Source organism: Scardinius erythrophthalmus, assembly GCF_964197995.2.
Source record: "Scardinius erythrophthalmus genome assembly, chromosome: 24".
In the NCBI taxonomy this organism is placed as follows: Eukaryota; Metazoa; Chordata; class Actinopteri; order Cypriniformes; family Leuciscidae; genus Scardinius; species Scardinius erythrophthalmus.
In genome coordinates, this window is record NC_138244.1 from 9858251 (window position 1) to 9874455 (window position 16205).

Sequence of the window (16205 nt, forward strand, 5' to 3'; positions counted from 1 at the left end):
TGGCATACATTTTTATTTAGATGAACTTTTTAAACTAGGCCTACAAATCAACTATTTTAAATGAACTAGCCTGAGTGATTAGCTGCTCAGATTAGCGATTAGCTCAGATCAGTGATTAGCCTCTAGTAGTGTGAGCAGCAAATCAATTTCAGACTAATTTTCTCATTTATTCGACTAGAACTGAGTGTTGACTTTTTGTTTCCTAATAAGTAGGTCTATGTTAGCATTTCACAGCCATAATTACACTCTCTTTGTCCTTATTATAAGATCACATCAAAGAAAACCATGATTTGACTCATTATGACGCATGATGTCCTGATGACCACAACTGACTCCTACTTATTACACTTCTCCGATTTGTGGTGGACTTTCTTTTCTTATCTGAAGAAGACTTCCTGTATAGTGATTCAGATCCAGTATAGGCCTAGATATATTTTCAAATCAGCAGTTTAGTCATGGTTAGCAAATGAGCAAAAACAAACAAATTCTCTATTCTTGTCACACTTTTGTTCTTTTTGTGTGTTCAGATTTGTCTCTAGGGAAACCAACCTAGTAGGTACCATAAACCTTTTTATTTTAGTAAAATAAGTTTATTTTAGAGTCTATTAACCAGCAGAGCATTTCCTCTTTTTGCGCCATTTAACATTATTGTCACTTAGGCCTATATTGTGGTTCCACACAGCTGTCAGTTTCTCACCTCTGCTGAGCATAAATGTTTGTTGTGTTTCTGATGGAACTAAAGATACGCTCTGCTTGGATGCCACGTTGTGTTTAGCTATAGGGACTGGATGAAATTGAAGTGCAAGACAAGGTGATGTGGTTCAAATGAGAGTCTTTTTGTCAAAATGTCATGAGGAAAATTCGGGCTTTACACTCTTAAAAATAAAGTTTCCAAAAGAGTTTTTTTTTTGTACCGATGCCATTGAAAAACTATTTTTGGTTCCCCAAAGAACCACTTTTATATTATTTTTAAGAATTATTTTATATTATCTTTAAATATTGTATAAAAACATTCCCCCCCACACATTTACATGGAAGGTCCTTTAAGGAACCACATGCTAATAAAGAACCTTTATTTTTTGAGAGTGGTATAGTTAACGCATCAAATGAGGTGCAATAGGATGATGAACATTAAAGTTAGCGTTCAGTTTATCTGTCACATACACACAGTGTTTCTCTTCACTGCCATATGCAGCCCTAGAAGTATGTAACCGGTATGTTGATATCATGAAGTGGCCATGTGTAAATGCCCCCTAATAAACATCTTTTTTTTTTTTGTCTTTGTTTAGGACTCCAGCTGCAAGCCACGTCCAGTCTTTCACAGCAGTATTTTCAATGAAAAACTACAATTGACTGCATTAAAAATAACTTTTGCTTAGAAAAAATATGCACTTTTAGATGGCTATCGTGCTGCTCTTGCCCTTTGGCATACAGACAAATAACTTAGACTTTAATTTGCACCAAACTGGTCTGACTCCAAGTTGATTAGGTTGGTGTGATTAGGTTATACTGTATACAGGGTCAAGAAAAGACGCTTGTATGAAATTTAACATAATCAACGGTATAATTTGGTTAGTAGTGAGATATGGCATGTTTAAGTAAAGGATCTCTGATAGTCACTCCATTGTTTGTTTTCCAAGACAATATGTTCAGGTTTGTTCAGTAGAACTGCATCAGAAAGACTCGTATTTGGGATAAATAACAATACTCAGTTTCAGAAGTGTAAAGAGTAGCCTACCTGAAAACCATACTTCAGTAAAAGTACAGATACTACAGGGAAAATGACTCCATTATAAGTTACAAGTTACCAATTGCACAGGAGTAAAAGTCCCGGATAGGTCTCTATGTATTTAAGTAACAGTAGGCCTACTTAAGTAGGATATTTTACTCATAATCAGAGACAAAGTACACAACTTCCTTCCTTGAGTGAAAGTACAGATACTACTGGTCAAATATTACTCCGTTACAAGTAAAAGTTGTAAAGACTGATTTATACTTAAGTAAAAGTACAGAAGTACTTGTTTTTAAAAGTACTTAAGTATCAAAAGTAAATGTCAATGGATTGTTTTATTATTGTTGCATTGTTGTATGTAATATGCTGTCAGCAGAGAAAAATCATGAATTATGCATGTTAATCATAAAGAAAACCCTTGCATTTTTAAAACAAAATGTGTATTTAACATTTATTCAATTGATTGTTCAGTTATCAAATGTAACTTCTGTAGCTTGTAATCGCATTATTGATGAAACTTTTTGATGAAGATAATAGGGCATTTTCTGCACATACATTTCTTGTGTTCTTCTGTTAGGATACATCACGATGAGCAGAAAATCTCCACCATGTCAGGTCACACTAGAACACAGTGTCAGATATCCTCTCACACACTCCTGCAATAACAAGCTAAAGCCTGCTGACTTTTAGTGCTTTTAGAGCAATCTCCTCTGACGCTACCATCAAAGGAAATGGGACACATCACAAAATATAAATGATTAGGTCTGTTATAAGGCAGGATGAGGCTTAAGATCAGGAGGGCCGGGTGAATGTACCAACCCATTGTCAGAGGAGAAAAACAGCACAGGGACACGGGTGACGTCTTGAAGAACACAGTGGGAGACATTAGCTCGACGCTCCATTTCACTCTTCTTCCCAGAAGTGTGCATCTTTCTGAAAGCTACATAACACCGTATTAGCATTACAATGGTAGATTGGTGACAATCCTTGTGTGGAAGCTATTTAAATAATGGAGTGGGATTAGGGGTTTGAAATGTGTATTAAAAAGCTGGATTTCACCTCAGTGGATGGTGACTCTAAGGAGACCTAAGGAGAAATCCATGCAAAATATTTATTGCACATTACAAGTTTCCCTCAACATAAGCACAAAGAGACGACATGGAAAGACAGTACACGTGCTGGAGCTTTGCAAGGCAAGCTGAAAATTGATCTTTGTGGTTTTTATATACTGTATATACAGTATATATATATATATATATATATATATATATATGAAGAGTTCAGATGCAAAAGCCTCTAAGTGCCATCTGAAAGCTTCTTCTAGAATGATCATTTTTATCAAGCTCGTATATATAAGTTCAATAATTTCACTTAAATGGCAATGCAAATTACTTATTAATTGTCATTTAAATGAAATTACTTAACTTAAATATACGAGCTTGATAAAAAATGATCATTCTAGAAGAACATTTCAGATGGCACAGAAGCTTTTGCATCTGAACTCTTCATATATATATATATATATATATATATATATATATATAATGCTGATTATGTGTCTGGACTTTAAAGGGATGGTTCGGAGTAAAATCAACCTAGGGTCCTTTGCACCATGACCTCGAGCCAAACACCCCCCAGAAGCCTTTTTTTCCCTTGGTCGAACATTATTAAAGTTAGAGCCTATTTAGAGAAATCAGCCGGATGGCTTAGTGCAGGCGTTAATGGATCCAAGGATGTACCAAACTTCTATACTCATAATAGGCATTGGAAAGTTTGTAAGTACATCAGGAGTTTATTTAAATAACACTTGCCTGACGGCTCATGCTACTGCTAACCCGGACGTCTACGTCACTTCTGTGATTTGGGAAAAGCATGTAAAAGTCCTGGCAGAGAGCGATGCATAAGAATGTAGTGTAACGACGCCCATTTCCAGGAATGCACTAATATTTTGTTGGTAAGTACCAGTTTGCAACAATTAGTTAACACTAAGTTGTCAACACTTCGGAAAAAATAATAATTCGTCGTTACACTACATCCTTATGCATCGCTTTCTACCAGGACTTTTACGTGCTTTTCCCAAATAAAGGAAGTGACCTCGACGTCTGGGTTAGCGGTAGCATAAGCCATCAGGCAAGTGTTATTTAAATAAACTCCTGATGTACTTACAAGCTTTCCAATGCCTTGTTTTATGAGTACAGAGCCTATTTGTACTACTGTAGAAGTTTGGTACCATTCTGGGCATTATTAGTGGGGTCATTTACAGGATACATCCTTGGATCCATTAGCGCCTGCACTAAGCCATACGGCTGATATAAGCTCTAACGAAAGAAAAAAAGCTTCTGGGGGGTGTTTGGCTCGAGGTCATGGTGCAAAGGACCCATAGGTTGATTTTACTCCGAACCATCCCTTTAATGGACAGATACGGCTGAGCTTCTGTTTACGTTTGCTGATCAATGTTTATATGTGAATAAAAGACTAAGTTCAATCTGTTCATCATATAAAGCGATCAAGTCACTAAACCACTCAATTCATATGGATTAGTTTTATGATCTCTTTATGAACTATTTGAAGCGTCAAAGTTGTAGTTGCGTAGCTGTCAATGGAGGGACAGAACTCTCTCAGATTTCAACAAAAATATCTTCATTTGTGTTCTGAAGATGAACGAAAGTGGTTATCAATACAGTTATTGTTTTTTTATGTGAACTGGGCTTAAATTGGTCATAGGCTATTAGTCAGAAATAAAGCATATGGCCAAGGGAAGTAGCTCGTATGAACATTCAACCTTGCCATCGAATCAGCACAATGTCCTGCATGACACATGGCCTCTGTCCTAAACCTCTTGTTCTAGACTTTAATGAAAGCTTTATTGTGTTGTGTCAGACAGTAATTCTGAGCGAATACACAAAGTGTGTCTGCCTCCTGTCAGTATCGACAAAACAGTCTTTACAAATGTTGTTTAAACTTCTGTGCTGCTTTAAATTGAGTTAAAGGTCAAAGTTTCAGTTCTAACGGATAAAAATGAGCCACATAACTCAGTGAGTCACAGAAATGAACAAATGCTAAAAACAAAGTCTGTCAAATAATTCTTAAATATTTTTTTCTTCAACCATTGATTAATATATATATATATATATATACATATATATATTATGAAGCTACCTTAAGATACTCTATTCTGTCCTTTTCTTACATAATAATGTCTAATTGTGTCTAATTTTGTCCAAAGAACTCTTTGTCAAAAGAAACCTGATAGAAGGCATGAAGTATATTAGCAAAAACCATTGACATGTGCAAATTACACTCAATTCATCAGTTCTTTACTACCTTAGTAATAAAAGAGCACAACATTAGCAATTTCAAAACATTATAGTGTCACACTGCAATTATGGGTTATTTGGAAAGATAGGGCATAATAGCTCACACACTCCGCGAACACGTTTATCTTACTGTGATGCGCTAGTTCAACACGCTGGGAAAATGTTGCACAAGCTCATAAACTTCTGTGTGGCAGCAATGCCATGGCCATTTATGTCATAACATCGTTCCTACGATGCTTTCAAGATGTCCCATTTATTTTACAGCTTTGTTTTTTAATGTCACTCACTGATAAAAATCATGTTTGTTCCTTTCACAGACAGTCGTTTCTTTTGACTCCGTGGACTTAAACTTAAACTAGGCCTACCCTAAATTAAACACACTCTTCACACTCTCGCTATTTTTAGTTTTTCTGATGGCAACATTCAACACTTAATCAAAAAGTAAGGTTCCAAAAGGGGGTTCTCACAGTGATGCCACTGAAGAACTATTTTGGGTTCTCCAAAGAAACAGACAGTTGAAGGTTCTTAAAAGAATCATTGTTCATATAGTCTAAAGAACATTTGAATCATCTGAAGAACCTTTTGTGGAATGGAAAGGTTCTATAGATGTTAAAGGTTCTTTGTGGAACCATTGATGCCAAGAAAGAACCTTCATTTTTAATAGTGCATAAATGCATTACAGGAGGTAATTTTTGTTGTTGTCCCAATGAAAAACATAATTTCCATTACATCTCAAATGACTAATTATTTTCTAAATGACGGGTGAGGAAAAATACTTTTTTTTTTTTTCGGAATAAAGATTGATGACTTCTTTGCTCTTCACTGACACTGTTTGGTAAACAACTGCACTTATATTAGGAACAAATAAAACTTAATTAATGGCTAAATTAATTGCAAAAATCATACAAATATTTTCCCATAATAATTATGAAAATAAGCTAAAGTTTTTAGCTTATCATCATAGTTTATAAATGTATATGTAAATAATAAGCTATTATAAATATTTTTAATTACAACATTGCTTTGTACATTTAATAATTGGTATTTTAATTGCAGTTTTTCATTAGGATTGAAAATATGGGTCTGGGAGAAGGGTAAAAAAATAATTTTCCTACAAATCTATACATAAAGTACATTTGAAACTTTGCCAATAAAAAGGATGATAATAACAACTTTACAATATAGCCATATAACAATAACAAACAATAAGTAGCTTATGAATAGATAGATAGATAGATAGATAGATAGATAGATAGATAGATAGATAGATAGATAGATAGATAGATAGATAGATAGATAGATAGATAGATAGATAGATAGATAGATAGATAGATAGATAGATAGATAGATAGATAGATAGATAGCCATTTATGAATCAAGTCCATCAAACTTTAGTTTTACCCACCACATATGGCCTGATGTCCTCAGATTACACCGTATTACAGTGTAATTGAAGAATGTGAAAGTGTGTGTGAGGTGAGTTTGTCTCACTTCTCTCTCCTCACACACACACACATCAAAGAGCTACAGTCATCCTCCTTCTGATGACAGACAGAAACTCACAGCTGAAAGGAAACAAATGATATCAGCGCTGCCATAACACTCGTCTGTTCTGTGTGTGAACCCTTTCCTTTCATATGTGTGCTCTACATGAACAGGAGAGTCTGTGTATCTGTCTATTAAATCTTTTTATCTTATGGTATTTGATCCTTGTTGCTTAAAGGGGTGGTATAATGCCCTTTACATAAGATGTAAAATAAGTCTCTGATGTCCCCAGAGTGTGTATGTGAAGTTTTAGCTCAAAATACCCCACAGATATTCTTATATAGCATGTTAAAATTGTCACTTTTTAAGGGTGAGCAAAAACACACCGTTTTTGTGTGTGTCCCTTTAAATGCAAATGAGCTGCTGCTCCCGGCACAGAGGGCGGAGTTCGCGCGCGCGCGCGTGTGTGTGTGTGTTCAAAAACTTTTAGCCTTTTATGTTCAAACCGGAGTAAGATGGAGACACATGACATTTCTGAATGGTTAGTTGATGAATTTATGTAGCTGATGTGGAGCTGATTATGTACATGATTATGTAGTGATGTCACTAACCCATGAAGAAGCTCATTGTAGTCCTTAAAAAGGGATTTCTGTGAAATAAAATATCTCCCTTTGCTTTGAACTTTGAGCATTGTAACTTTGCAGATGTTGTTTATGCTGAAACAGCAACATTACACATTAACTAAAGTTAGAAAAGTTAAATCATAATCAACCCCTTTAACATTTCAGTTGCAACACTTCAATGATGACAGCGAAAAGTCAGACATATTTCTGTATAATAAGTCTCTTTGATGAAAAAGCATTGCTTAGAGCATAAATGCCAATATTTTGCAAGGCTTGTTAAATTTTATGATCAAATAAGCCTTGCAAAAGTGAATCCTATGATCATCTTATTTTTAGCAGTGTTTCCAAACAACGCAGTCCATTGATTTGAATTTCATCATATTCCCTCCTATTTTTCAAAAACAACAGGAGGAAATATAATGTTATGAAATTGATTGGATCATTGAATCCTTAGTTTTGAATGTAACGGATTTTTATTTTCCATGCAAAGTAATGTAGGATAATTAATAAGCCATCGTTTGTTATCAACTTATAATAATTATTTGTAGAGCATTCAACGCTATCAATATAAACTGTCTTTATTCATTAGAACGTTGATCTATCTCTAGGGATTTCATTGGCATAAAAAATGTAATTGTTTTCATTGTAGGCTATTAATATTATCACGTGACATTGTCCCCAAGATTTGGATGTTTTAACAGATCGGATACCAGACACAAGATTGTTTTTCTTCTTGTCATCTTCATTTATGAAATCTCTTATGGTATAAAAAAGATGTCCCACATATTTTAGCATAACTCTTATAATCTGTCATGTTAGGCTATAGCACAGCGAGTGAGAGAGAAAAATAATATATTTGATTCATTCATATGAATGAATAAATGCTACATTACAGACATATGAAACACATAACACAGAAGACTTTATAAGACAGACTATGAATGGAAATAGTTACAGATATTTTCAGTCTATTTGTATTCATAAATAACCTAATTAAACAAATAGCGTAGTAATAGGTTATAGGCAGTGCTCGAATTGAGGGGGGGCTGGGGGGATCCGGGACCCCCCATAAGGTATTAGGGACCATAGACATGATGTCTATGTTAGGGACCCCCCATAAGAAGTAGAAAATAGAATTAGGGGGGTCCCTCGGAAATTTTTATTTTAGTAAAAATAATAATGACAAATCAAAATAAATGCATGCAAAGGATACGGTAAATATCGTGATTCGTGAACTGATTATTTACAATAATTTATTTTAAGTGAGTTTATAGGCTAGTTGTAGTGTCTCTTTAAAATGTAAACGCCCCGCCTAAAGAGCGCTGTGCGCGCGCATGACATCGTCGACTGACAGGACTGTTTGTTTGGCGCCGCTCCGGTGAAGGAAGCTAATTTTAGATTTTAAAATATGGAGAAAAATAAACCTCCACTCGCAGTCGGGAAGAGAAAGCTTCTTACTGACTTTTTTGAGGGGTAATTGTCTCTCGCTATATATCTTTCTACTTTATATCTATCCACTCCATGTCGGGGCTTTTATATAGCATAAATTGGAAACATTTAGGCTCAAGTTACTATTTTTTTTCATAATTAATAGTCCTGGTTCTATAGGAGTGCTAGAGATCTCGATGAAGATAACAGCTTTTTAGTAATTATAAAGGGAGCGCTCGTTGTGCGCTTTCTATGCTTTCTTATCCATTCTTTGTATTTATTTGTAACTGTTAGCGCTAACTGTTATATGACTTGTTTTTCATGCTGCTAGGACCAAAGGCTGTATAAACACGGCAAAATTTTGGGAATTACATACGCATTTATGCGGGATTCACTCTTGAAATAGCAATGATTTATTTTGATTGCAATAGTATTGTTTGTTTATGAATAAAGCAGCCTTTTTCACTGAAATGGTTGAATAGTCTGCTGACTCACTCACTCATGACAGTGCTTTGCCGCCACCCCAACTAGCTGCTAACGTTACTGGACGTAACTATTTAAAAATCATATGTGCTGAAATAGTTGAAAAATCCCAACCAACACACAGGCTGACAGCCTGTTTTGTCACAATTTATAATAAACAAGTTTCATGCATTTAATCAAGTCTTTTGGAACAAACATTATCACAGTGTCACATCAATCATCCAGTTGTTTTTAGGGTAAATACTACATTGGTAAATAAAGCTAGAATCATTCTGTTGGATGTACAAAATTCAAAAGTCTCTTCTGTTCACCAAGCCTGCATTGATTTGATCCAAAATACAGTAAAAACTAATATATTGAAATATTATTACAATGTAAAATAATAATACAATAAAATATAATTTATTTCTGTGATCAAAGCTGAATTTTCACCATCCTTACTCCAGTGTTCATCACATGATCCTTCAGAAATCCTTCTAATATGATGACTTGATGCTCAACAAACATTTATGATTAATATCAATGTTGAAAACAGTTATTTACAGTATTTTTTTTTTTTATTTATTAGTTTGATGAATAGAAAGTTTATCTGAAATATAAACTTTTGTAACATTTTACACACTACCATTCAAAAGCTTGCGGTTATAATTTATAAAAAAATGTTGGGAAAGAAATTAATACTTTTATTCAGTACGGTTGCATTAAATTGATCAAAAGTGACAGTAAAGACTGAAGATTATGTTTCAAATAAATGCTGTTCTTTTGAACTTTCTATTCATCAAAAAATCCTGAAAAATAAAATGTATGATGGTTTCCACACAAATATGAACTGTTTCCAACATTAATAATCATAACTGTTCATCAAACCATCATATTAGAGTGATTTCTGAAGGATCATGTGACACTGAAGACTGGAGTAATGATGCTGAAAATTCAGCTTTGATCACAAGATATAAATTACACTTTTCTATATAAGTAATTTAAAAGAATTATATATATATATATATACAGTATATATATGAATTCAAGCGTTTTTAATACATAGTATATATTTATGCATATTCAAATATATTGTATATTTTGTATAAAGTGTATATTGCGAGACTAACCAACCCCCCGCCCAAAAAAACTTGGGGACCCCCCATAAGACTTGACTCAATTCGAGCACTGGTTATAGGCTATTCAAAACACCCTCGTTGCTTAAATCAAATTTAAATACTCTATAGCTAGTAGTCGTGTCTAATGAAACAACCATTTGTATCTAGTTATTCTATCTTTAACTCGGCATTAGTTTAAATTACATTACGAGATTAATACATACGTTAAAAACTGGATTCAAGATGGAGATGTGGAACTAAATCGCTCCAATTATAATCAACACTACTCACGACGGATTGTAATGACAGATTTAAATCATTATTATTCCGTATGCTGATTAATGATAATTCACGACCTAAAACCTTATTTATTAAGTAGCGGCAGCTACTGGCAGTGTTTACTCTTTTGTAGAGGATTCTTAAAGGGACAGTTCGCCCCAAATAATATGTACAAGTTTGAAACACGAGTTAAAAAAAAAAAAAAATCAGTAAATGAATTGCCTAGTGATTACACAACCTATGCGTTACAACATACAGAAATACGCCTTTCGAGTGTGACCGTGCGTATTCCCATGGTATTTTGCAATATTTTACTGCCACCTATTGGACTCAAAGCAAAAGTGCACTGTGTACTGACCTGCAAACTTAAGCCATGCAATGTGTTCCCTTCACAAAGCAAACCATGTAACGGATTTTTAACCTGAAGATTCCCTGATAAATGAGGCCTACATGTAAACAGTAGCCCAGTTGCCAGAGAAGAATTAATTCCGCCATATTGATCAGGATGATGGTGGCACATACCAGACCTGGAGTGAAGTAGGACAGGCCTTGCCCTGATCACTGGCACAATCAACTCTCATTCACAAATGTTGGATTCACAGACAGAACCTTTTCTTTCTTGCTGGCACAGATAGCGTTTTATTACAAAAAGAAAAAAAAAAGTTGATGCATGATCATTGTAGCATTACCAGGAATATGTTGCATTCCCATCACTCTTCAGGTAGAAAGGTTGACTTGTTTGGGGAGGATAATGGTTATAAAAGTTGGGCTGTTTTTAATGCAGGCCCGTAGGTAAGAATCAGTCTTACTAGCTACATGCAAATGGGGACCCATCTGTTCATTCACTCCAGATTCAAATTTCATCAAAGGGTGGGAGGGCATGTATGTAACATCATCTTTTTTAAGAATAAATTAAGTTAAAAACTATACCAAAATGTGTTTCTTTTGTCCAAATCTTGCTCATATTGAAAGGATACAAGAAACATTTACAATTAACACCGGTGGCAAAATAAATCAATTTCAGAATATCTTAAATAAGTTTAAGAATAAAACAGACCGACATAGGTTGCCAATTTAAGATTTCTGTGGTAGCTGTTGCTTTTACTTGGAAATTAAATAGCAGATTTTTGTGCAAGAGGAAAATCCTATCAAAAAGACAGCTTATGTTTTGGTCACACTTTACGTTCCAATCGGTATATTTCGGTTTTTAACAATCCTCTGTTTCTGTATACATTTGTCTTTTATAAAATATTTTTTTTTATTCATACAATCATTTTTAACTAGCAACATTACTATTCACTTTTAAGTGGCAAGATGTCAGACAGATCACCTAATAAGAACAATAGTATATAAACGACTGAAAAAAATCATTAGAGTATGTTTCTCTTCATAACAGTTCAAATTTTCTGTACAACGGTCTAATATGAATATTGCTGGTCCTGATCTGGTGGCGTCAGTGCAGTGCTGGAGTAAGAGACGACAGCAGCAGCGGTGGTGATGGTGGTGGTGGTGGTGGTTTCTTGGGGGCTCCAGTCTGACACTGGCCTCTCCGGGTGACCCTGGAGGAGGGGTGTGCGGGGGCAGGAGCGGACTGACAGCGCTACTCTCTCATGCTGGACCGTTCACTGCTGCCTCGGGGTTGGCCGTGCACTGCTCTGATCTGGTTGGGAAAAGGGGATGGGCTTGATGTGATTGGAGGAAGCAACACAAAACGAGAGGAAATGGAAAAAAGGTGGAGGGCACAGAACTTACTTGGCTTCATCCATAGCGGCCGCATCCTCGAGAGGACCATTTAGAGCTTCGCAATGGGCTTTTGCTTTCTCTTCTAAGTGCTTTAGACTGAAGGAGAAAAAGAAATGACGATTAAAAATAAAAGCATAAAAATTGGGGGGAAAGATATTTCTGTAATACTTAATATTAATGTCCTTGTTACACATGTACAAACTATAGTAATAGCAGTAAATTACGCATAACTTAGTAAGTACTAAGGCTGTAAACTCGATATATAGATACACTTCTGTGTATACTGTATACTCTGTCTGTGTGCATATACACTATGTAAACACAGGCTTGAGTGAGATAGGATTAAATCGATTTTACAGCCCTAGTAAGTACGTTAATATTATGGTTGACACCTTAAAATAAAGTGTAACCGAAATGTCCATATACATGGCAAATTAGGAAAACATTTTATAGTTCTAGTGATGAACTTTTCAGCATCTAGACAATTTCTGAAATTAATATATGACCCTGGATCACAAAACCAGTCATATGTCGCACGGGTATATTTGTGGCAATAGCCAACAATACATTGTATGGGTCAAAATTATTGATTTTTTTTTAATACCAATAATCATGAGGATATTAAGTAAAGATCATGTTCCATGAAGATCTTTTGTAAATTTCCTACCATAAATATATAAAACATTTATTTTTGTGAGTGAATGCAGCACAACGCGAACATAATGTTTCGATTTTTTCACCCTCAGATTCCAGCTTTTCAAATAGTTGTATCTCGGTCAAATATTTTCCTATCCTAACAAACCGTACATCAATGGAAAGCTTATTTATTCAGCTTTCAGATGATATATACCCATATACAAAGAATTTGCCCCATGTGACTGGTTTTGTGGTCCATGGTCACATAATTATACATATTTTGTGTTATAAATACATTACTGAAATATTAGAACAGTATGGAAGCTTGTTTCCGCCACTAAATAAATAAAAGTGACTTTCTCTCACAATTCTGACTTTTTTTCTCACAATTGTGATATATCAAGTCAGAATTGTGACTTTTAAATAAAGTCGCAATTGCGGGATATAAAGTCGCAATTCTGAGAAATAAAGTCGCAATTGCGAGATATAAAATCAGAATTGCACGATATAAAGTCGCAATTGCGTGTTATAAAGTCAGAATTGTGAGATATAAACTATTCTGAGGTAAAAAAAAAAGTCTGTCTTTTTTTTCCTTAGAATTGGACTTTATATCTCACAATTCTGAGAAAAGATGTCAGAATTGCGAGATATAAACTCGCAATTGCGTGTTATAAAGTCAGAATTGTGTGATAGAAAGTCGCAATTGCGAGAAAAAAAGTCAGAATTCTGACTTTATAACACGCAATTGCGACTTTATTTCATGCAATTCTGACTTTATATCTCGCAATTCTGAGAAATAAAGTCAGAATTGCGAGATGTAAACTCACAATTGTGAGATAAGTCGCAATTATCTCTTAAAATGTTTTATTCTGTGGCGGAAACAAGCTTCCATATAACAGTGAATATATTTATGGGTCAGTATTTATCCATCAACAAGATTGTCAGTAGATTCAGGAAATTACACAAAGGGGGAGCCAGTACTTTTGGTAATGACAACCTAAAAATACCAAACGTCTGCAGAGATGAGTCTAATGTGTATATAATGTAATTTTGAAGAACTGCACATTTTTGCTTTATAACAAAATTTGTATTTTAAAATATACAATGTTTTTGGGTTAATATTTTATAATATAAAAAAATTATAATAAATAACCATAGTAGTGATAGTGATAAGCCAGGCAGATATTCGTCCATTCTGAAATGATCAGCATCAGCTGCTTAGAGACACCTTTGGCCAATAAACAGAAGAGGCAGTATTAAAATCTACTTGAAAGTCTTGTCGATGAATAACAAATATTGTAAATAAGCATCATGCATGTAAATTCAATTGCATTGTGTTTATGTTGGCATTATAGTAACACATCACTGAAAGCCCCATATGGGCCAGTTTCTAGACTCTACTAAAAGAAAATTAATTATTTTATTAATACTCTGACTTCATAAATAAATACAATAAAGACTCTTACCCTGGTTTCTGACAGTTGCCAGGAGGACAATTGCTTTTCTCAGGTTCCCCACTCTCTGCAACAAACAACTTTGCAGATGCGTCTTCAGAGGTAGATCGTTTCTCTTCCTCGCTACAGGACAATCAGAGAGGACAGCATTTTAAGGAGCTTTCATTGCAGCTCTTAAATACGAAAACCCCCATTTTAAATCCCTGGACAAACATGCAGAACGTAACGGACCACATTCAAAGCAACGGGGCAAAACGAAAAATGTTCTGAAATGGGATTCGATGGACAAATGAGATGTGAGCATACTGACTTAGAGACGGGGATGTGACTATGAACCACATAAGAACTGGTTTTTAGACGATGAGCTCGTTTAGTACGTTTAGTAGGTGCAATGGTGTAATAAAGCTAGCCATTTTTGCAATGTGATCGCATGCCAGCCATCTTTACCTTTAGGGTGGCATCAGTAAAAAGGTGTTTAATTAGGGTTCAGTAACAACTATATCCTCCACTTAAGACTGATGCAAAGAAGATTATGGCATATTTCTGGTCTAGGGAAGGTCTACAGAGAAGCATCCTCCTTTATCAAGACGGATTTACACAAATTAAAGTTAACGCAGTGCCTGGATTTTAAAGGGTCTGCTCATACTCATCAATTTAGCCATGTGAAGAACCATGGGACCAAACCTCAGCAGAGGACAAGGAGGGAAACCATAAATCACCACCTGCTGATTTGGAAAGACTGGGAAACATGGGCTTAAATCTTTTGGAATCATAATGAGCTACATCTAAAAGGATGTATAGGGCATTTCATGCCGTTAACAACCTGTACATCTGACATTAACATGCAAATGGTGATGGATACATTACGGCTTAAAAGAAAAACAAACAAACATACGAACGAACGAACAAACAAACAAAACATGGTTACAAACCAAAACGCAGTGGCTGACATGGGAAAAACCAAATAAAACAAGACACGCCCCCTGATTGGCTGTACATACCGATACGATTTCAACACTCTGAAGCCACACGCACGCCAAAGAGAGAGAGGAAGCTCATGTTGTAAGAGTTGCAGTTCAAGAAGGACAGATAGTTTTTTTTGCATTCTCAAACAGACAAAACAGATGTTACAAAGCTCTGCATCTTAACAGCCCCCGTTAAAAAGAGACAGTGGGCGGTCCAGGGCCTGTCTGACTCTAGGTACAGGAGGACGACGATACGTGACAAGGAAAAATCAGGTCTACATGCAGAGTGAAGTGAAGCTTGTGTCTCAAAGGGGAGAAGAGGAAGTGATGCGAGGCACTGTGTGTGTATGAAACCTGCAGGACTCACCTTTTGAAAACAGCAGTTTCAGTTTTGGCGTCTACAGTAAGACTGACCGTCTCCTTCATAGAGCCATTGGTGACTGTTTCTGTGATGCGGTCACTGACAGGCTCTTCCTCAGGGTCCGAGCCATCCCCTACCTTCCCTCTAGGGGAAGTCGGGGTGGTTTCATTGGAAAGCCACTGATCCGTGTCTAAACAACAGAAAGGTTTTATTCGAACCACTGCGAGAGTTGACATATAGACAGGAGGAATAGTAAGAGGGCCTATTCTTACTTTCTTGCTGCATGGGCGCATTGACTCCCAGAGGGTCCACCGCTTCTATGCTGGTATCCATGGCTACAGGGGAATTGCTCCTCAAAGGATCCTTGGGGCTAAATAAAGGAGAAAAAAAAAATTGAACATCTAATGATTTTTCCACATTTACTTGCTTTGAGCTGCAGTATGTACATCTTCACTAGTGTGGGTCGAATGCATTTCTACAATTCATAAAAATGAATTAATATAATTTATAATATTTATTTATTATGATATTGTGTATTTAAATGTTAACACATAATATTTAATATACATATTAAAAAGGAGAAAAGGGAGCCTTGTACAATC

General features: G+C 35.5%; 1 protein-coding gene across 17 annotated transcripts in view; it reads right to left on the reverse strand.

The window, feature by feature from the left end:
• Positions 1–11064: 11064 nt before the first annotated feature.
• ppp6r3 (protein phosphatase 6, regulatory subunit 3) overlaps positions 11065–16205 on the reverse strand; it is a 17162-nt gene continuing 12021 nt past the window's right edge. For 13 of the 17 annotated variants that reach the window (XM_081356747.1, XM_081356760.1, XM_081356750.1 and 10 more), the window contains 5 exons: positions 15876–15973; positions 15610–15793; positions 14290–14400; positions 12197–12283; positions 11066–12104 (listed from right to left, as the gene is read on the reverse strand). In XM_081356747.1, coding sequence (XP_081212873.1) covers positions 12053–12104; positions 12197–12283; positions 14290–14400; positions 15610–15793; positions 15876–15973 — 532 coding nt within the window. In that variant the 3' untranslated portion in view covers positions 11066–12052. Of the gene's footprint in view, positions 12105–12196; positions 12284–14289; positions 14401–14928; positions 15297–15609; positions 15794–15875; positions 15974–16205 lie in introns of those variants that run through there. The other 4 variants (XM_081356752.1, XM_081356751.1, XM_081356758.1 and 1 more) reach the window with 2 other exon arrangements.